At 41.9% G+C, this 22,789-nt stretch overlaps 1 protein-coding gene across 1 annotated transcript in view; it reads right to left on the minus strand.

The window, feature by feature from the left end:
• Positions 1 to 2,166: 2,166 nt before the first annotated feature.
• Positions 2,167 to 22,789, minus strand: part of tmem65 (transmembrane protein 65) — a 30,351-nt gene continuing 9,728 nt past the window's right edge. The window contains exons 2-7 of the mRNA XM_069682158.1: positions 9,108 to 9,152; positions 7,907 to 7,974; positions 7,721 to 7,775; positions 3,854 to 3,896; positions 3,172 to 3,277; positions 2,167 to 2,344 (exon numbers count right to left, since the gene is read on the minus strand). Of these exons, the coding sequence (XP_069538259.1) occupies positions 2,213 to 2,344; positions 3,172 to 3,277; positions 3,854 to 3,896; positions 7,721 to 7,775; positions 7,907 to 7,974; positions 9,108 to 9,152 (449 nt within the window). The 3' untranslated portion in view covers positions 2,167 to 2,212. The remainder of the gene's footprint in view (positions 2,345 to 3,171; positions 3,278 to 3,853; positions 3,897 to 7,720; positions 7,776 to 7,906; positions 7,975 to 9,107; positions 9,153 to 22,789) is intronic.

A 22,789-nucleotide genomic window follows, 5' to 3' on the forward strand; every position in this document is an offset into this window, starting at 1 on the left:
AGCCAAAGAGCTGGAGTTCTGAGACTGAAGTCTGCTCAGTTTCAGCCCAAGTGAGGAGAAATATCTGTCGTTTTTGATCCAAAATAGAGAAATAGTGTTTGTAGGATGAGAGGATGTGAGGATAAAGAATACATAAAGAGAATTACAGACTAGAATGTCATTTAAAAAGGTGTTCTTTCACTGTAACCTGTTTTTATCGGAGTAATTGAAGCTTCTGTTTCTAGATTTGTACATTTTCTGTGGGCTGCAGACTTCTTCTTTTTTTTTTTTTACATCTGTGCATTCAGACACAGGTTTGCTAGCTATGCTGCTATCATAGCTGGCTAACCAGCTAACGGCTGCCACAATAAGCAGCAGTTGGCGGTTATGTAGCAGTCGATGAAGCTCCATGTCCATCCTGCAAATCATAACACTTGAGATGTATGCAAAAAGAAAAATATCTGTCCTTCAAGAAGAAGCAGAAATATGATCCAGTTTCAGCTAAATCAGTGAATAAAGGTGCGTTTAGTTATAACGTTTTTACACACTAGTCAATGTAGTCAATCTTGGCCCACAGAAACTCAGTAAAGCACACCTTTTTGAATGACATATAAAGACATAAAAAACAACAAAAACTATTCCTGTGCTGCTCTTTCTGTAAACTTCAGATTTTTTAAAAAGGACATTAAATAGTGTCCAAACTGCAAGAACAGTCGGTGAGTACGTTTCAGCTCTCAGGACGGGAAACGAACACCAGTCACTGAACACTCGCTTGTAAACGGTGAGGCTGGCAGCTGGATTGTTGGATTTACTCCCCTCTCCGGGAACAAGAGGTTGTCTAACACGCTGTAAGGAAAATCAGGAGCCCAGATCAGGTGTAGTCTGACAGTGTTGAGACAGGTGAGCCTTTCCGATCCCGGGAGCTACTCAGGCAGCGTTCACAAGAAAACTGGCATGGAAACTAAAGATTGTCTCAATGTTTAAGAATAATTTCATGTAAACACCGTCAATTTACTTATCGGTGTCGAAGCTTAAATACACATTTTTTAAAAGGCGAAACAAGAGTGGAAAAAGCACCAGTAATGTTCTGCACTCGCTCCAACCATGAACTTAATCACCGGCTATTTAAATACAGATTGCTCGGTTTGAATACATTTCTTTAAATGAATATATCAACTGCATGTCTTTAGGTGCGGACATTTGAGGACGTCGTCTTCCTTTGGTTTTTGGAAACATTTTTTTGGGGCTTTTTTGGTAGAAAACGGTGAAAAGTTGGAAATTTAAGGAAAAGAATCGATTCCTCATCATTGTTCCTCTTGTGCCTCGATACAGATACAAAGAACTCTAAGTAGAGCTCATTTCTGCTTATTTTAACTGGTTTTAGACTTGTACAAAAACTGGGTATTTATGTATATTTATAGCTGTATACATTACGGGTGGGACAAAATATCAATACGGCAATATATCGTCGTCCTGACTCGTGCAATACAATTATCGACAGGCTGGCGCCAACATTTCACTTTACACAGATACAGCGCTCTAAACAGATTTCCCTGCGACTTTGACTCATCGTGTCGCTACTCCACGACTCCTAGCTGTGGCGGCTATGACATCTATGATATAAGGGTAACGTGAACGGAAATTAATTGGCCGGATAAGTTAATAAGATATCGTAATGCATCGTTATATGATTGTCTCGCAATATATCAATTATTGCTGTATCGTGATATTATCGTTATCGTGGGCTACGCATCGCGTATCGTATCGTGAGATACCCGGCGATTCTACTTCTAGTACACATTGACTGTAATTAGTTTATAGTGTTCATACTTATATAGTTCTGCAATCAGAGTCAGTTTGGTGAATTTACGACTCTGACATAAACAAAAAGTAAAAGTAGTATTCCTTTAAAGGAAACGACTCCACAGAGTCCCGGGAGCATTTGTCACAATTTAAAATGAATGAAACGTCCAATTAAATTGACATACTGAATAAACAGACGGCATGTGCTGATGGAGCAGACAGTGTGAAAATACCACAGCTTGGTTAAATATCAGCACCAGCCAGTGAAGTTTACACAGACTGCTTCAGAGCGCTCAGGGACCGAGGAGGTGTGAACGCCGCCTGAGCAGGAGGACAGGGAAACATCCATCTGTAAATACTTCTTTTTAGAGTTGACATCAGTAGTTTGGAGTCTGTAGGTGTGACTGTGTTGAGTAGCTGTAGTGCTTTGTTAGGAGGAGTGTGATGCGGCGTCACTGCAGGGTTGTGCTTCTTTCTCTTTCTCCTTCTCGTCATCGTCGCCGAGAAAAAACAGCGGGAACATCCCCAGAATGCAGCCGATGGAAACTCCGATGGCTTTCCCCTGCAGGACGAGAAGAAATCACATCATCACACAAAAAGTAACAAAGTATTCAGGTTTTAGTTTCCCTGCAAACCCTGGACGCTTACGTTCCTGTGGATTTAGAAGCAGGTAGCTTTGGCTCACCAGCTGCAGGTGCTGCTTCCTCCTAAACTGTTATCTCCAGATGTGCTTTTGATAGATTTGATTGTTTTGAACGCTTCTGCAGACTGCTGACTTCACTCTCTCTTTGGAGCCTCGTCATTATTCAGCATTTATCCTCTGATGTGCCTCCTCTAGCAGCTGCAGCTTCCTGCAAAAGTCTTTTTGTTCTGGTAAGTTTCCTGCAGTTTCCTCCCTACCTTTATACCTGAGGGTCACCTGGAGAGATTAAACCTTTCACAAAGATAAAATTCTCTATGAAAATATAAAGAATAAGGGCATCCTGGTTGCCTAGAGGGTTGAGATGTCATTATAAATGCTGCATAGAGAGTTCAACTTCAGCTGGGGACTGTTTCATGACATTCTCCACCTCACTCTCCTCTCATTTTCATCCTCATTTGTCATCTACTGCTGGCTTTATATAAAAGGCATTATAGTCAGTATCGCTGCTGCACAGAAGTCAGTCAGGGCTGGGTATTTTTAAAGAAGAAGAAAAGGAGAGGGGGAGGATGAGAGGAAGGATGTGATGTAAAAAGTACACTGCGGTCCCTGAAGCGAACAATTTGGGCGTCAGTTGTGAAACATTGCAACTTCTACCAAACTGAGCAGAGCAGCGGTGCTTTAGACAGCTGCTGAAGGGCCACCACACTGCAGAGCTGCCCAGCCCCGAATAAATATCAAAAACTCACCATGTGAGAGCTGACTCTGGTCTGCCACATGTCCACCTGTTTGGGCGTCAGATCCGGAACCTGCATCCCCAGTTTGGAAGCCAGAGACTCCACATAACCTGCAAGACTGCAAACACAGATATATGTGACTATTATTTAACTTCTCCCGTGTCTTCATTTACATCCTGGATGAATTATAGACCTAAGGAGCTGTTGAATTTAAAAAGATGTGCTCACTCTGAAGGTCTTAAACCGAAACTGGTTCTCAAAAGGACAAAGTATTAACATGTTTTATGTAACGTTTCTGTGAAAACTAATCATTTAAAAAATGTCATCAACTTGAAGGAATAAAAGCGACTGATTTTCCCAAGGATCCGAGCATAAAGAACACGGAAACCAAAACATACTGTTGGTATGAGTTCATGTAAAAAGCCTGAGAATAAATAAGCTGTTGTAATACAAGACGAAACACAGTGAATGCAACGCATGAATAAAACTCAAATCTACAAAGAGAAGAATTAAGATCCCACATGGCAGAACGAAGAGACAAAGAACCTTCATTCATTTGCTTTGTTCATTTAAAAAAGCAGCAAACACAGATTGTACCCTGAACTGTTTTAACCTGCAGCAGCCTTCAGAAGACTTCAAACGACTACCTCAAAATAAAACTGAACCCTCAGAGACGCTTAAAAAAGCTGCTTACCCGAGACCGGCCAGATCTGAAACCAGGTTCCCCAGAGCTGCAGCTGCAAAACACAAAGAGGGAAACACTTTGATTTCTGCTGCTCTCTGATGAAATGCACAATGAATTTTGTAATGTGATTTGCAGCACCTCCGATTCATTTCATCGGGTGTAGTTTGAAATCTAAGGACTCAAAATTGGCGTGTTTCGGGTTGGAATGTGAAATAAGTGGTTTTAAAACTGCACATCACTCTCTGGGTTTTCTTCAGATTAAATCTGAACAGATCGACAATCTTCTGCAGCCATCAGCTTTCTGTCAATGTAATTTTCCTCTGGGACTGTTGGGACCAAATCCGCTCTTGGCTGTGTTGACTTCTTATATGCGCCCTATTAAATCTGACAGACTGAAGTTCACAGAACTGTCAGTCACCCTCCAAAGAATGGCAAATGGAAAAGGACTGCAGTCAACGTTTGTTGTCTTGCGCTTTACACTACGTCACATTCACAAAGACATTCAGACAATGGGGCAAAGGCAGACGTTGCTAACCTGCCCACTGATATCTAATCTAACTAACTAGTCACACACACTCACCAATGGCTGTGCCTTGGGACTGAGCCTTCAGTGTTTGGGTTCAGTATCTCGCTGAGGGACAAGATAAAGTGGTTTGGACTCTCTGTAGGTTTTCAATGGAACATCCAATCTCTGAAAGCGTCGGCTATCGTGAGGATGATTTGACCTCTTTTGGGGCCTGCAGTTTAGCCAATGATTTCTGGATAAACTTTCTTTCTAACGAGAGAAACTCTGGCCAAGACTTCCTCCTCGTCGCGCTCCACATGATAACCCCATTGATGTGATAGCTCTTGCTGTCCATCTTACGACAAGTTTGAGTTTTGGGAGTCATGCAAGCTCAATACCTGGAGCTCGCATGATGGAGCCTGGGTCTGTTGAAGGTGACAATGTTGCTTGGGTTGTGGTGACCACTACGTGGTAGATTAAACGTATCGGGATGAGGGCACAATGGGAGGGGTTACTTCACTGGTGCTGATCCTTATCATTAGGGCACAAGTATCTTGTGTTTGATTCAAATGTGTTTACATAGATACATGAGAAGGAAGTGGGGTCAAGGGTTACATTTCCCCAAATGCATTGTGATTATTTTGCTCTCCACAGCTTAAACTTATTTGGTCAACACTACAGAAACAAACGATGTTTTCGCCTACAGACTCTGCTTTGACAATCAAATATCTTTTAGAAAAGATTAGGGAGTGTCTAATCTCAATGGGTCAAGATTTTGGTGTTGGAACTGTTCTGGTTTCTGCTTGTAGTGGACGTCGTATTGACCAATCAAGTATCAGCAGGGTTTGGCTGCGTGCAGGAAAAACGGTCCATGTGGAGAGTAAAAGGGGCAGAACGCTATCTGCCGTAACGGCAGCCCCTGCTCCCATCAGCCCCAGCTCCCATCAGCCCCAGCTCCCATCAGCCCCTGCTCCCATCAGCCCCAGCTCCCATCAGCCCCAGCTCCCATCAGCGGTCATCTGACAAGGATTTAGCTTCTTATTAATCTCTTTAAACAGACATCTGCATGCAAGTTCAGCTAACCGTTCTTAGACGTCCCATCTCAACTCCAACTCCATTCTAGCTTCTAAAGTTACAGTCAGACTGTAAACAATGCAGCGCACAGAAAAGGAAGTCTTGGCTTGGGCTCATTTATCGGCAACTGCTGGCTACACTGGAAGGCGGAAGCCCTGAAAAGTTGTTCTTCGCTCCCAGAGGATATATATCGTCAGACGATGGCAGTAAGGTTAAGAGATTGGAGAGCGTCCAACTAGGACGAGAAGTTCAGGCAGACCCAGAACACACCCCAGGAAGAGCAGGAGGATACGGGTGAGGCAGGGCTTCTTTGCTTTTCTGCTGCATCTGCATCCAAAAACCAGGAATGTTTCCAAAAACAGAAGGATGCATGTATGAGTGGAGTTAAAACCCACCAGGACAAATATTTGGCTGATTTTAAAGGTATAATAAATCTTAAAAGCCAGCGTCGCCCCTCCAACCTGCTCCCATTTGTGAAAACTTAAGCAACTCACCCACACTCACAACAACCAGAACCTAAAAGGAATATACCTTATCCCTCCAGTGCGAGTGGCCCACATACATCTCTCTGTGTTATTAAAAGATGAAAAGCATAGCGAGGAGTCCAAACAATAGATCAAAGCCGCACAATGCACCATGCGAGTTGGTAGGAGTGAGAGAAGGTGTGAAAGTTTTTACATTTCAAAGAGCACGTTTGGAAAACCACCAAGACACCAGTCAGCTTCTTTCTCCATCTGCCTTTTACTGTCAGCAGAATCAGCTTCAGAACAACTTAATGTCCTCCATCCACAATACTTGGCAGATATGAATAATTCACGCTGTGGATTGGATTTTCACAGGGTGTTGCTGACAATGTGGTTTACGGATATATTTGTCCGTGGTCATTAAAACCGTAAACATGCGATGGATGTGTTTGTTTTGTCTCGGGAGGCGTTTAAAGCGACGATGCTTGAAGCCGAGTTTCCTGCGGGACGAAAACACCAGATGGACGGCTTCAATCTCAACTTTCCTTCAAAGTTAAACTCCTTTTTGGCGACACTGATGAAATCTTTCACCAGCACCTCTGACAGTGATTGTGTGTGACAGAGATGTGCTTCTTGACGGAATAAAAGTCAGCAATAAAAGCTGGAGATGCTCTCATAAAATAATAAAGATGTGCAATCGGTAAACTAGTTGAGCATCTGTGCAGGATGGATGATGATGAAACAAATATAAAGCATGAGCCCGAGCACAGCTATTGATCTAGAGCCCGTCTCCAGCCTCTGATTTGCACTTTGCAGAGGAAATTGGAGCCAAGTATCCATGGAAACTGAATAATCTAGTGGCGAAAAGAGGGAGGAGGCGAGCTCCAGTGCCTGTATGGTTCACAGCTTTCAGTTCTGTAACAGAGACTCGAACCGAGACCCAGAACAGCAGCTGTGATGACCGCAGACAGGGATCCAGGACAACCGATGGGCTTTCGAGCTTAGAAAAGACACTTAGTGCAATTTTACACACCTGGTGGCATCACCTGAGCCTTACCTATGCTATGAGTAATACAAAACTTCCAGGTGATGGCTGATGGAAGAGGTTGCATGCTATGATTTCTAGCCTGAATTACAGCAATAACACCTGTGGGGACAACCTGTATTTTTTCACCCTGTTCCACTGACAGGCTGAGATTGCTCTTCCTTTTTGTTCAGGAGGAAGATTTGTTACATCGCTCTCTTCAAAGCCTCCAAACCCCAGCGGAAAAAACAGTCATTTTACTTCAAGGACACAGGAGCTACTGGCCTACCACTGCCTCGACTGATGGCGGTTTTGTTGTGTGACTTTCATGTAATTTCCATTGGTTGTATCCAAACTAACGCTTACAAACGCCAAATAAACCAACCAGTCGAGGCAGAGATTTACTGGCATCTCCTTTATTCACCATGTAAAGGATTTTTCCTCCTCTTGGATGAAGGAGTAAAAAAGAAGATAAAATTGGAAAAGCTTTTTCCATAAAAAGGTGTAATGTGTGTAAAGCTGCAACTTCATCATCCATAAATGTTTTGATTTATCATTTAGGCTTTTAAATGTTATAGATGAGTGAAACATGCCCGTCACCACATCTGCTAGGGCCCGAGCACATGTCTACATGTTGCTTGTATTGTTCAACCAACGACACTTGATTTAAAAAATATTGATTTCTGAGAAGACGGAACAAGAGGACGTTTGGATTGATGCTCGTTTATCCAAATCAAAGCTGTTGTTGCCGACTCTAAAACCGACTGCCTGCCCTGTTCCTCTTCATGTTGTATAGTAAATGTTCTTACCTGCCATGGTGGAGATGCCCAGAGTGACTCCGATAGAGAGCTCTATCTGTGTTCCCTGAAGGAGCAATCAGAAGAAAACTAAGTCTTATCTCAAGATTTAATTCCAATTCAATAAATCTGTTTTTCTTTCACAGAAGTAATTTCAGCACGATTAAGCTCCATCACTGTGTAAATGAGTTCACTTACTGCAGCAATCATGATGGCATTATCAAGGAAACCAAATCCAACAAAGGGGAGGGCGTTGTGGAACAAAACTGCAAACAAACACAGAGAAGTTAATTAACAACAAGATTAACAGATGATCTGACATTTAAATTCAATTTTAAGTTTGGCACTTTGCTGCACAGAGCAACAACCTGACTGCTAAATAAAATAAAGTTTACTTTCTGTTTATGAACTTTTTAACCACCACGTTACAAAGATATTTTACATTTATGAGGCACGTCTTTCCAGGGATGTGACAAAAAACGTGATGGATTATTTCCAAAGACATTGTGCAGACAGTTCAGGTACAATCTGAGTACAAAAGTTTTGGAGATTTTGCATAAATATTGTGCGAGTATGTGGAGATAAACGTAAACATATTAATAAACAGACTGATGGCTGTAACTGCTGTGGAAATTAAATGATAAACAGCGCTTCCCTCGTCCTCTTCAGACCACTCAGAGCGCTTTTACACTACATGTCACATTCACCCTTTCACACTCACATCCACACACTGATGGCAGAGGCTTCTGTGCAAAGTACTAATCAGGATTTAACATTCACGCTCATTCATGCGCCAATGGCTACGCCTTCTGGAGCATGTTTTGGTTCAATGTCTTGCCCAAGGACACTTCGACATGTACTTCAACAGCAGGAGCTGGGGATTGAACCGGCAACCTTCCAATTGGGAAACGGCCGACCCATCCACTACGCCACAGCCGCCCCTAAATGCTGCATAACACTTCATAAAACTCTGCTGTTTACTTGCTTCTGATTAAGGCGTCTGTTGAGCAATTAAAGCTGCAGAGATCTCTACGCCAACTACGAGAAAAATGTCAGCTTCAAAAGATGAAGAGTCTGATTAACGAGCTCTCTTTGATGTTCAGACTTCACAGAGCAAATTGTTATTTGATGGAAGGATCAACAAGAAAAGTCAACAAAGCTAATGACAGAGGGGTCAGTAACTTCAAAAAGCTTCAATTTCAACATTGAAAAACAGCAGAAAACATTTACTCAGGAAGTAAACCATCAAATAGTCAAATCAGAACCGCTGACATCACAGAAAATCTGATGCATAGCGCTCATATTGCAATTTCTTCTTTTGCAAAATACAGAGGATTAGTGTGTGTGTGTGTGTGTGTGTGTGTGTGTGTGTGTGTGTGTGTCAGACTTAATCTCTCACCGTATCTGATCTGAGCTGCAGTCGGCGGCGAGGGCTCCACCGTCTCTGAGAAGAAAAAAAACATCAAAACACATCAGAAGTTCGCTCATTAGCTGCTGAAGGCCCGCAGCAACACAGAGACACAGTTAGCCCGCCCTGAACGCATCACAGTGGGCTTTTATGTTCAACAGTTTACACTCGAAGTCGACGCGCTGCAGTATCTTCTGATGGCACCAAGTCGACCAGGACTGGATGGTGGTTTCTCCGTCTGGATGTGTCATTTCTCTTTCTGTCTGTTCATGCATCATCAATCGTGAAATAAAGTGGAAAAGTTAAGGTTCTGCAAATTCTAAAAGGCATCACTTTCAATGCATGAATTCTTTCAACCCAAGAGCCAAAATGTATCGTCCCAGTTTCTTCAAACTCACATTACATGTTTCGTTTCAGTTCCAGACTCTGACCTTTAATTATAGCTTTCCAAAATGCCAGTCATGCTGTTTATAAATGCCAGAAGGCGGTCTGTAAATGGTCGAGACAGTCTGAAAAGATGATGCAGCTCAGAGCGTCTAGACCCCTGGGTCTCAACTGGTGGACCGGGACCCAAAAGTGGGTCGCGGAGCTGTTTTCAGTTGGATTTGTGCTTGAAAAAAAAAAAAACAGTTGTGGCCAAAAGTCTGCACTTTTATTTTGAAGAACGTGGGTATCCTGTGACGCGCGTGCAGTAGTAGTGTAGTTTAATCACACTCCATGTATCCACTGATCGGTTAATCCCAGCTACGGCTACATTTACATTCCTGAAACCTGATGAGCCCGACAGTAGCTGCATTCACGTTGCTCTTTTTAAGTTTGTTTCTGTTGGAGAAAAAAAGCCTGTTAATTGAATGAACTGTAGATGGAATTTGTTCGGATGCAAATTGCACAGTTTTTAATTAAATACATTTGATTGGATTTTTTGGATTGGAAATTTGGGTCGCGATTGGTCATTAAGGAGGAGGCGGTGGGTCCTGAGGCAAGACCAGTTGAGAAGCACTGGCATAGACCATCAATGAAAAGCATATATGCTTTTTCACCATGAATACATTACTTGAAATTCATTTACATCAAAGCTCCTGGTTTCTGTGGCTGGATATTTACAAATTAAAGAAGCTATCATACAGAGGAGCTCCAGTTTTGTTCAGTTAAATTAAAACTTCTTGAAGCTTTTACATAATTCAAAATAAAATTAAATGTTGATGTCAAAAGCACGAGGAATATGAGCTAATCATTGTGAAAATAATAGCTAGGATTGATCTTAACATAAAAGAGCCAACTTGTATTTTACCAGAGTCTGTACTTGAGTTTTCTGTCTGCAGCAGGATTTCCACTGTGCCAAAAAACAGAGGTCTAATTAAAAAGAAAGATGAGTCTGCATTCAGCCTTGGAGCAGAGTGCTTCCAACATGGCTGCCCAAGGTTAGAGTGTTTGTAAGGCAAATAAAAGCTCCCTCTTACCACCATCAGTTGCTTAGACAACTGCAGGGCAACAGCGTGACAATGTGAAGGGAGTTGATTTATGATTTCAGTTCAGTCTCAGTGAACACATAGCGTTGTTCTCAGCGGAAACCTACTGTAACAGCAGACAGACACAGTTAGAGACTATCTAGAGGTGCATTTAAAAGTTAAAGAGGCAGATATTCCCCTCAGGAGTTGGTGGAGTCTGAAAGAAGAGCTAAAAGAGGGGGAATATTGGACTAACAAGGTGGACAAAAAACGACTATAAATTAATGATTATTTTCCTTTACTTCTGAATCGGGGTGTAAGAAAGTACAAAGTAAAAATACATCACAATATTGAATCATAACTCGTGTATGGTGATCAGTGTTGGGGGTTACGTGTTACAAAGTAATCCCTTAGAGTACCTTTTTGTTGTAACGAGTAACATAACGTGTTCTGCAAGTAATCCCTTATTTAGTTACTTTTTCATAAAAAGTAAGTGAAGTGCTCGTCAGCTGTGAAGAGCTCGACTTCAAATGTGAAGCATCTGCAGCTAAACACAGCTCCACAACACTGGTGGGACTAAGAGCCTGTGTTGTATTGTTGTCATGGAGACAGCTGTGCAAAACACTGTATGCCTCTGCCCCGTTCACTGTCAGACTGTTAGCATAATAAAGAGCTGTAAAGGTTATACTGCGTCTGTCACTCCTGTTATTAGGCTGCAGAGTTACAGATTATGGGCCGTAAACGAGGCGATGCAATGACGGTAGAGTTGATACATTCAAAGGTAGACGTACAGCAGGCTACACGCCGTCCTGACAAGTATAACCCACATGTGTAACAAGTCGCAAAGGGACCCATGCCAAATAAAGGTGCATGTCCAGGTCAAATAAAATGCAGGTGGCTGTATTAGAATCATTTCACATCCTGGTTTGATCTACCGTCTCACTTAACTGGTAATAGAGGAGTGGAGAGGTTTCAGACTTGAGTTGGTGCATCAAGAAGCCTGGGAGGGGGGGACACACACAGAGCTTACTCAAGAGAAGTGGGTCACTGGAGCAGGGGTGAAATCTTGGCTACAGACCAATTAGAGGAGTGGGTCAATTATAGCAAAACATAAATGTGTTGACTCCCTCACTTCCTGACCTCGCTGTGTGCATGTGGTTTTCTCACAAACTTTTCCTGAAAGTTTTGTGCAAGACGTAGAAATCTCAGGTGTCTGTGTGGCTGCATGAGGAGCATGACTAATGTTTCAAAACAAACAGGAAGCAGCTCTGTGGACAGAATCACACCTCTCTGAACGACCCAGCGCTGTGGAAAGGTCAGGATCTATTTAAGGACTGAGGAGTCGAAGGCTCCTTCCAAACATAAACACACACACACACACACACACACACACACACACACACACACACACACACACACACACACACACACACACACACACACACACACACACACACACACACACCAAGCCTCCAGGAATATTGACCTGAAGTGCACCTCTTATTCTAACTACTTTATACATCAGGAATAACTCTCTTAAGTAGAAAAAAGACCTCGAATAATGACTGATTGTCTCTCAATTACAAAGACTGAGGCCAGAAAAATCCTTGCTGTCATGAGCGTAATCGTTCACATACTTGTCTCTGCACTACGCGTGTTACTGGAGGACACCTCTAGAGGGCACACCAGAGAGCTCAGGCCGTATGCAACTACCGTATGTGCGGGATGTAAGCACCAGACATGCCGACACTCGAGGAGGTTACTATAATGTTAATTCTGAATTCTTAGTGGCCCGGTGACGGACAAAACTCTGCAGCCAGCTCAGGCGACTGATGACCGGTGGACAGAACACACTGTTGGGCTCGTTCCCACATCGTTTCTCCATCATGTTCCTCCGTGCTCGGACGGTCCCGGACTTGTTTCCATTTAGTTTTGCAGGTTTCCACGTCGACTTCTAAAACAGAACTTATCTGTCTGCAGCTGTTTGACCTTGGATCTTTGAGGACTTGGTCTATCAGCTCGTCTTCAGAACTTTCTGCCCTTGTTGTCCCTGCTGCTGTGTTGACCCTGTCACATCCCCTCTGCCTCTACACTGCCCCTACTGTTCATGTGCATACTGCATCTTGCGTTGAACACTTAGTATAGTACATCTCTGGCCCAAACCTGGACTTCAAACAAACCGGCTTCCAGTGTAAACATACTTTTCAAATAGTCCGTATAGTTCTAAGACATGCCAAAAGGAAAATTCTAATATTTAGGGATCTAATTTGGGACCAATGTTTACTTTTACAAAAAGAAAAAAAGAAGTCTTTTCCACTGACAGGCTCAGATTGTTATTCTTTGACAACATTACAGAAGAATCCCTACAGAGACATCCGTCATCAAAGCCACCAGACTCCATTGAAAAAAAACAGTAATTTTTCCTGAAGTGCTGAGTCGACGGGTTAGTTTGTTTGCACTGTTGGGAGAGTTTGGTGTTGCCTCAGGTCCAAAAACACAACACAAGAAACAGAAACAAACTAAATGGTCAATGCAGCGATAAATGAAGAATTAAAACACATTCAAATGCAAATTAAAACTTGGACGTTCGATCTGAATGAAATATTGAACGAGGTTCTTAGACGAAGTTCACTCATTTTAATTAGACATTCGTTTTATTTAACTTCATAGAAACCAGTCCAATATTTTACAACTGCGATTAAGAAATCAGTTACAAATGTTGTAATTATGATGCACGGGAGAAGAACAGATCGAAATGTGCCTTCAGTTTATATTGATGCAGATATTAGAGGCTCGTCTGTGTGACGGAGGATCACTGAATCTGAATGAGGATCTGTGAGAGCTGCTTCACTGCACCGCTGCTCCATTCATACATTAAAAATGATTTATTCTGCTTATGTGCCGAGTATACATTAAAAATGTAGGTCTGCCTTACTCTTCACAAACTCTGGAATATAAACATTTTATCAGTTTATATAATTTATTCACAGAGAGTTTGGCACATCTTGAATTGAAGTTTAAACAGACTATTCAGCTTTTGCTGTATTACTGCAACAACAGACCAATTTAATCTCTGCATCAGAGTCTATTTAAAGCCACATTGATCCTAAGTTTAATCATTAAGCACCAATTCATCGCCACAGTTGGCTGAATCGTTCAGACCTCAGTCCAGCTTTAGATTCTGGCAGCTCCAGTATGAGCAGAAGTTCAAACTTGGACCTGGACAATCATCTCCTATCTCATTAATCAAAACTACTTGCCAGTGAAATGATTAAGCATCCATCGCTCCTCAAACTGCTGTACGCTCATCTCGTTAAACCCGATCCTCTCTGAAGCCAGGCCAGTAATGAATCACACTTTGATCTCTATGGCTCACACACATTACTCTGTCTTTCATGTTGGTAGTAAACAAACTCTGCTCTATCAGGAAAGTTATGTCCATGTGTTCTAACCCCAACCCTCGAACAACAAGGTGCGGGACTTCCGATATCAATTTTGTCAACAACAATGGCGGGGACATTAATCCTTTCTTTTTTTCGTGGCTGCTGACATCAGGACGCGCTTACTTAAAATTTTCATGTTTTCTTTGTAAAATGTCTTTTAATCAAATCAAATATTAATATACATGCATACAGAGCGATTTAAAACACACTTAACAGTCACCGCCAAGGGAAGCGGATGTGCCGCCAGACAACTTTCGTAACCTAGCAACACTAAGCCAGTGCAAAAAAAAACAAAAAAACGCTGTTAGTGGACGCAGGCCCATGTGGTTGCAGATCAGGATTAAACTTCACAAACTCTCTGATGTGAAACTTGCACAATAAATCAAACTTTCATTATCATCTGAAAATGAACATGGGCAACAAACACATCACAAAAGACAAAACACTTTGTGTTACTGTGCTCAGCATTCACACCCTGAAGGCAAACATTTGCCCAACTGGATACCAACTGCTTTCATCCTTATTTCATCAATTTTATATTTTATCGTACTCATTACAGTGCTGTATTTTACTTATTTCATTTTTCTTAAATACATTTTATGTAAATAAATGTGCGTATTTTCTTGGCTGGACAGGTACCATAAACATTTCACAAAGCATTCTAATATGTATAACTCTGTATGTGACCAATACAAATTGAAAAAAATAAATAAAAAGAGATTGCAATATGAGTATTCAATATGAGTAACCACATCGCAAAAGTCTGAATTTATCCTAATGAATAAAAACTAATTATATTGTATGTAAACAAACCATGCTTCCCATCAAGCATGCAACATTTGTACGTATTCGATTGGAGTCCTGGGTATAACAGTCGTGCTTTCACACCATTTTGATGCAATCAGACAAAGAACAAGTATCAGCTTCTTTTAGATTGATCAGTGTAAATTTAGTGGTGAAAAAAACAACAGCTTTTGGTTTTACTTCAGGAGGTATAAAACCTGCAGAACAGCAGACAGACATAGAAATGTTATCGCAACATTGAGTCTTCTCACTTATTGCAGGCCTGATACATGCACAATTCATTCACACCATTTGGCCAATCAAGCCCTGGCTAGCCTCCAGCTCCCCTCAGGTGAGTTAATGTCAATTTGGTGTCGACTTAGAGGTTCGGGAGCAAAATGGCTGAGGACGTAGAAAGAGCGAGAAAAAGAACAGAACTTACAAAACCGGAGAGACGTGATTACAAACAAAGACGTGTAAAATATGCCAAACTACAAACAGACCTGGGAACATTATTGCCAATATGCTAACTTCAAAATGTGATGAACACGACACGTCATCAATGCAATAAGTTATGTAATCGCACATTGCAGATTTTCCTCATATCATGCAGACAGCTCTGGAAGTCGAGAGAAAACATGTAAAATAAAAGATTGCATGACTTTTCCTCCTCCCTCAACTGGAGCACAAAAATGTTGCTCCAAACTACACCGACAAAACAGCTCTGACGGCACAAAGCTGAGCCTGACACATTTCAGAAGTCCTCAAATGGACTCACTTAGCCAAACTTTACGTTACTCTTCCTGTTTGTAGAGAGGAAGTAATTTTCCATCCATCCAAGAATTTGTAATTAGGAGCCTCAGAGGGCTGCTGGAGTGGATGTTGACTTTTCTTGTTGAAAGAAGGATGTTAATTTTATCATTCGCTGCTGAAAATACCCGGCCACACTGTGGGAATAACCCATTTTCACACTTTCAGATTTTGACTTTCTAATGACTGCTGTGTGAGTACAAACACTCGGACTCCTGGGAAAACGTGTTCAGGAATAAGTCTGACTGACGCAGGCGGAAATTAACATCACTGGAACAATCTGCAGAGAGCAGCAGATCTGGAGTGAGACGAGTAAGAGCGGAAAAGTTGTAGCTGTCAGGGAGCGAGGAAATGTCTCATACAGATAACAGTGACAGCAGAGTGAGTCCAACACTGTGGAACAGAATCAAACATAAGCTGACTGTCTGTGTATAATAAGACATCAGCAGATGCTGCATCATCTGTCTGCTGTCAGACGGCTGATTAACAGAGTGTTACTGTTTCCTGCAACAAAGAATCAATAGACAGACTATATTTATTATTTTTTATTACAGGAACTGAGAAAACACTTTAAATCTAATCAATGTACCCGGAGGAAACACCAGAGACAGAGTAAGAAAGAATTTAAAGCTCTTAACAGTATACACAAACAGTAAAAACAGACTGAAATAAAGAAATGAACGGACAGATAAATAAGTAAAACCAGATAAAAATAAAGTCAAGCCAGACTTTAAGGTAAAATGCAATAAATAATTAAACTTATATATAGCCTAAATAAAGCTCAATAAAAGGCCAGACTAAAAGGTATAAAACCATAAATAAATAAATCTCAAATAAAGTAAAAACTGAACACACACTACACACATGAAGAACACACACAGACAACAGTAATTTAAAGGCTGTGATTAAATGGTAAATAAAACATCACTTTATCAGATCTTACAAGTTCAACTGATGCTGAAAGAGATGTTTTTTAATTCACTGTGATGCCGACATGCATTGAACCGTTACACCGTCACTGTGAACGTCAAAAGAACAAAAGAAAGAAACTTCTTAGCACTCTGGCAGGTTTGAGTATGAATACCTCTCAGACATTTGCATTTTGAAACTTGGATCGTTGCCCTTGAAAACCTTCCAGTAACCTGCCACAGTCCTGTCTCAAGTGAAAACAACAATTCCCAAATGATTTTAGAAATACACAAAGCGGTAGATTTACTTTAGACCTTCATTCAAGGACGACTCATTGTCACACTGAACTCCTTTAGTTAATATTCATTTGATACCTGCTGGAGAGCCTACAAAGAACAGCATTTTCAAATATATAAGTAACAGAACAATATGCATGTTTTCAATCACATAAAAACTTTCTGACTGATAACGCAGACTAACTGATTGAGGCAGCGGTGGACCAGTAACTCCTGTGTTCAAGGTAAAATTACTATTCTTGTCAGTGGAGTCTGGTGGCGTGGAAGAGGGCGATGCAACGTGTTTGATGTTGTCATGGAGTGGACCGTCTTTGGTTTTAGGTCTGCCAAGTGTATAAACAGTAATGTAAGCTAGCTAACAGTTAGCTAGGAGCACGTTGAATGCTAACACTATCTCTCACTGGAGCTTATGAGTTATGAAATATGTTGTTTTGCATTGAAATATCGCCAAATGTGTCTCTGCATTTGCAATTCCCATTCCCAAGCTATCAAATGAAAAATATTTGACAAATTGCCCATCACTATATGATGTGCAAATGTGAAATACAACAGTAGAAAGTACTAAAAGCCTTTGAGATTCCCAGCCTGAGCATGAAATCAGAGAAAAATGGCCGCTAGGTAGGAATTGTGTTAATTCCTTGCTAACAGTACTGAAAGCTAGCTCACAAATAGCTAGGACAGTAGCGTGCTCACTGTTAGCGAGGAACATGAATCCTAACGTTAGCCGTCGTCAAACTTGATCTTCTGAGTTATCATGCATGTTGTTTTACTTCGAAATAAGACCAAATGTCACTCAGGATTTAGCAGTGCAAAATAATAAAAGCTGTTGAGATTCACAGCTTGAGCATGGCGCCAGAGGAAAATGGCCGCTGTGTGACTATGGTGGACAACACTAGTTGATAAACTGTGTAAATCCTGTAAACCCTGTTTCTGTAACCCCCCCCCTCATGTTCAAATTTTGCTCAATCACCATCTTTTATTAGTTTGTTAACAGTCGGTCCTACGGAGGGTCCACGTCACACTCTGCTCCCGTCACACAGCAGGAAGAGAAAAACTCTGGAAGCCAGACCTTCATGCAGAGTCAGAATAACTGGCACCGTCTCCTTTAAGCGCCAACAGCTTTGAGGGAAACTCATCACTGTTTTCACTCTGCTGTCTACTAATTAGTTTCCACACATCAGATACGAGTTCAGTGTGATGAGTGTTGACACTGAATTATGAGGCAGTCTGATTGAATGTATCGCTGAATATTAGGACGGGGGTTGTGCTCCGAATACAAGTTGTAATGGACGATGCCGAGGCACTCGAGAATCTGAGGGGGATTTGTCTCTGTGGAATCAACAGTTTAGAAATAAACTCTTGAGGAATGAACCTGGATTATTTCAAGCAAATAGCATATGCAATCAAATTAAATAATATATTGCGTGTGTGCTTTCACCATTTGCTGCTGCTTCTTAAAAATCAAAAAGGTGTGAAAATTGGTTAGGAGCTGTAACGCCCACAGGTGAAACCTTCAAAGCCGTCGCTGCTGGATAAATCCCTCGTATGTGCTTGCTAACAGACTACGTGAGCCCAACATCAGTCAGAGAACGCCTCTGTCTCTGGTAGAAGTTTAGCTGGGATCGAACAATAAACTTTATTTATTTTGATACATTTTTTATCTCATCTTTCAGGCATCATAAATAAACTGTGGTTCCAGTGTGTTAGAATTCTGACTGCTTGTGTTGCTGCCTGGACAGTTTACAGCTGTGGGGTTTCCACTAAAGTACAGGCGCCGTGTTGCATCACACCACAAACATGATTAATATTTAATACCTCCAGTGGCGATAAGCATCACCTGGCACTCTCTCTTACAGAAACACAGGTTTACTGCTCTGTGCCTCGTCCTCCAGCGCTCGCTGTGACATAAAATGCAGCTTCCTCTTTGATTTCATGGGGACCACTGCGTAGGCACAGCTGGGCTGCTGAAAGTAAAGGCTCCTGAGAAATAAATAGTCATCCAGGAAAAAGTTCAACTCTGCCAAACTTTTGATGCAATGCAGTGTCGTCTGGCAGGGTGCAACGTTAGCCACCAAAATATGTGCAAGTGCACTTTTTTGTAGATCACTTGCAATGCAAATATTAACTGGTTAACCTGGTGATGGTTGTCACATGATTAGATTATCGTCACCGTTATTGTTTTATTAAAGTCGAGGTGAAATGAAAAATGTAATTTTAATCCTTTTAGATCACGTCCCCGGTAACATTGTGCATCTATTTGACAATATAGGCCAAAAAAAATACAGAAAATCCATTTCTTCGTAAAACTAAATTTCACGCGTGCTTACGTACGTTAGCACCAAACAATTTAAACCAATCAGTCTGCAACATTTAGCCGCAGAGCACCAAGAACGCTCGGTCAGTTAGCTAGCTACTGCGCTGTGGAGAACGTCTGTCTACGCCCACTTCTCAACGATCAAATCAAATCCCTCTAACGATATGTCCCGCCTGCACGTCCTGTTTCACTCGGAAATACGTCACGATACGGAAGCTAGATACTCTGGAAATGCCGCTTCAGCTCGACTTTAAAACTGGCTTTCTACGACATTCACCTCTACCTCCGTAGTTGTGTTTTCAGTATGAACCAGTCAGAAGATATGCCATGTCATAAACACCTGAAGGAAAATGTTCTATGAGAGTTTGCAGAAAGAAACTTTCCTCCAGCAGCTTTCAAGTGAAGAACATTTATCATTTTGTCAGTCTTGCGAAAGTAAACTGAAGACTGGAAGAGCTGCAGGCACACTGCAAAGCTATAAAACACATCCTCACCTGTGCACCTGCTTCAGGTTGTTTGTTCTCATTTTTAAAGGCCGTGAGTGTTTACATTCTGCTTTGCTAACTCTTCAGACATGTTCAGGTACACCTTTGGGTAACAGGATATTAGGACCTAACAGGACTCTGTTAAAGGAGGGCCTCTGCTTCCTGCCGGACAGACAACAGGATGTATCCGAAGGCTTTATACTAGACAAAGAGGACAGATACACTTTAGGTCTCATGGTTTGTCGCTACACTTAGTCAACAAATAAATGTGTCATTCACATAAAGGATTATCAGGTAGAGGTGAAGGCAACACGCTTATTTCTCCACCTTTGTTTACGCATGACTGGAACAATGCTTTTGTTTATGTGACGGACAACATGTAGTAAAAACTGTTTTGAATTTAACAATACAAACTACCAGAAGAAATGCAACGATAAATCAATGTATTAACTATTTATTTCTATGCCAAATATTTTGATCATCATAGATCGATTAATTTTTCAAGAAAAAAAAGGACATTTTCTCTGATTCTAGTTTCTTAAACGTGATGTTTTCTAGTTCCTTTCCTCCTCTATGACAAGAAACTGAAAATCTTTGGGTTGTGGACAAAACGAGACATCTTGAGCTTTGGGTGACACTGACAACATGTTTCACCATTGTGAGACATTTTTTAGGCCAAACAAATAAAGGAAAATAATCACTACTGGAATCCCAAACTTGAATTGCAATCACAAAAACAAAAACAAACCTCAATCGTGGTTTGATTTTGTGAAATTGTGATTATACATTTAAGGTGCTCATTGCTACACCTGCATAATTTCGTGGGCGAAAACATCCATTTTTGGGTAAGTGTGTTCTAAAGTTTGGAGTTTTATTTTGCAGCAGACTGTGCGTCTCAGCACTCTCTCTGTGTGTTTCTTCCCCCTGCACTTCTCCATCTTCCTCTCTCTCTGACTGTTTATGTGATTGTCAGCTCTGAGATGAGGAGCAGATTCATCTCAATCTCCCGGCATGGGGCCCCATTTTCAGCTCAGTTGAAAGCGATATCATGCTGCTGTCGATCTGGCAGGCTCACTCACCGATTTAAGGAGGCAGCTCCGGATTTGAAGTGAGGGTCTAAATTTATGTGTCAGTCAAACCGCACCTCTCCTTTAATCTTTCCTAAACTTCCCAGGTGCCGCCGAGCGCCTCAAACCACCTCCTGAACAGATTGTTCGTCTTTCTGAGTCTCAGAGGAAATAACGGCTTCATTCTCAGCACTCCTCAACCTCACATGCACCACACGCCATGAGATTGACAAGTTCCTGAGGTGTGTCGGCAAACTGCAAGGAAAGAGAGCGTGAGTGGCAGCGATATTTATTTCAGTTCTTATAAGGAGGATAAATGTCTGTCTCAGTCTCTATAATGACTACATCACCTATTTACCTCTTTAATGAGGCTATAAAAGTATTTTGTTCTCCGCCCTGGGAACGGTGGGTTGCTCCCTTCAGGTGGGACGAGAGGTACTGCCCCAAGTCAAGTATCTCAAGGTTTTGTTCACGAGTGAGGGTAAAGTGGATCGTGATATTGGCAGACGGGTTGGTGCAGTATCAGCAGTGATGCGGGCGTTGTACCGGACCGTCGTGGTGAAGAAGGAGCTGAACACTAAGGAGACACTCTCAATTTACCAGTCGATCTACGTTTAAACCCTCACCTGTGGTCATGAGCTTTGGGTAGTGACCGAAGGAATGAGGTCGCGGATACAAGCCGCCGAAATGAGTTTCCTCTGCAGGGCGTCTGGGCCAAGCCTTAGAGAGAGGGTAAGGAGCTCAGACATCCGACGGGAGCTCGGACTAGAGGGGCTACTCCTTCACACCAAAAAGAGCCAGTTGAGGGGATTCGGGCATCTGATTAGGGGCCTCCCTGTGGAGGTTTTCCCAGCACGTCCAACTGGGAGGAGACCCCGGTGAAGACCCAGAGCTCGCTGGAGGGATTACATATCCCGTCTGGCCTCGGAACGCCTCGGGATCCCCCAGGAGGAGCAAGAAAATGTTGCTAGGGAGAGGGACGTCTGGGCTGACTTGATCAGCCTGCTGCCACCGCAACTTGACCCCGGATAAGTGGAAGAAAATGGATGGATGGATATAAGAGTATTTTAGAGTTAAGATGATCAATATCAGTTATGAATCAGTTTATTTCTCTTTTTTATAGCTGTATATATGTTTCCACGCTGTTTTCCTTTGGTAACCTGCATCTCTTCCTGTAATACAGAGCTGCACAAACAGCAGAGTAATTGAATCAAAGTTAACAAATTGACTATCGACATGTACTTCATCCAGCTCCAAACTTGATAGTTGTAATGACAATACCTGCACACGACAGGATTTGTGTGCAAACAAAAACTGCACCGTGTGTTCGCCACAGCAGAGGGAAGTGTCGTGTTCTCACTAATTAACTCCCTTTAGGTTTGTATTGTTTGTTTGAATTAATTCCTGGCGTCTATTATTGTCGCTGGTGGGACATGCTCTCAGCACAGACACACAGCAAACCTGAAAGAAGCCTCCAGCACTTGATCCAAAGAAGAAGAATATAACCCAACTGCTACATGCTTCTGCCGGTATTATCTCCCAATATGGGCCTATTTACATGGGAGTAATAACCCTATATTTTTGTTATAAAGTAGTAGGCTATATAGTAAGACTATTTGCTCCAACTGTAAAAGCCAGAGAAGCAAGACAAAAGGGCTGAAGTGCAGAGTTTAACAGCTTTAGTGAAACCCACCTGCAGCCTGAAATACATACTGGTTCACTGTGAGTGTTTTGAGTTCAGTGGTTAATTATAAGCTACAGTATGAGTATGCAGAGGTGATGACAATCCATCAGGCAGGCAGTGAGCTGCACCACAGACAGAGGACTCACTTTAAACAGCTGCAGTGTTAACAGGATGAAAATGTCACCACACAGTGTTTGGGGCTTTGCGTCTCCAGTGACCAAATCAGTAAATCGTGTATAGCACGAGCTGGATTACAATAATGCAAGTTGAAATATTCTGCGACAAAATCTTACATGAAATAAAACCATTTTATTTATAATTTGGCACACTGCATTTTGAAGGTGTTTAAAAGGAGTTTGGACACTGAGCCTGTAAGGAGCAGCTGGACCATTCAACCTTTCTGTGAAGCATAAGGACAGTACTCGGGCAATGTT

The sequence above is a fragment of the Semicossyphus pulcher genome, unplaced genomic scaffold (assembly GCF_022749685.1).
Source record: "Semicossyphus pulcher isolate SPU_LCO1_2020_fin unplaced genomic scaffold, fSemPul1.0.p SCAF_5, whole genome shotgun sequence".
In the NCBI taxonomy this organism is placed as follows: Eukaryota; Metazoa; Chordata; class Actinopteri; order Labriformes; family Labridae; genus Semicossyphus; species Semicossyphus pulcher.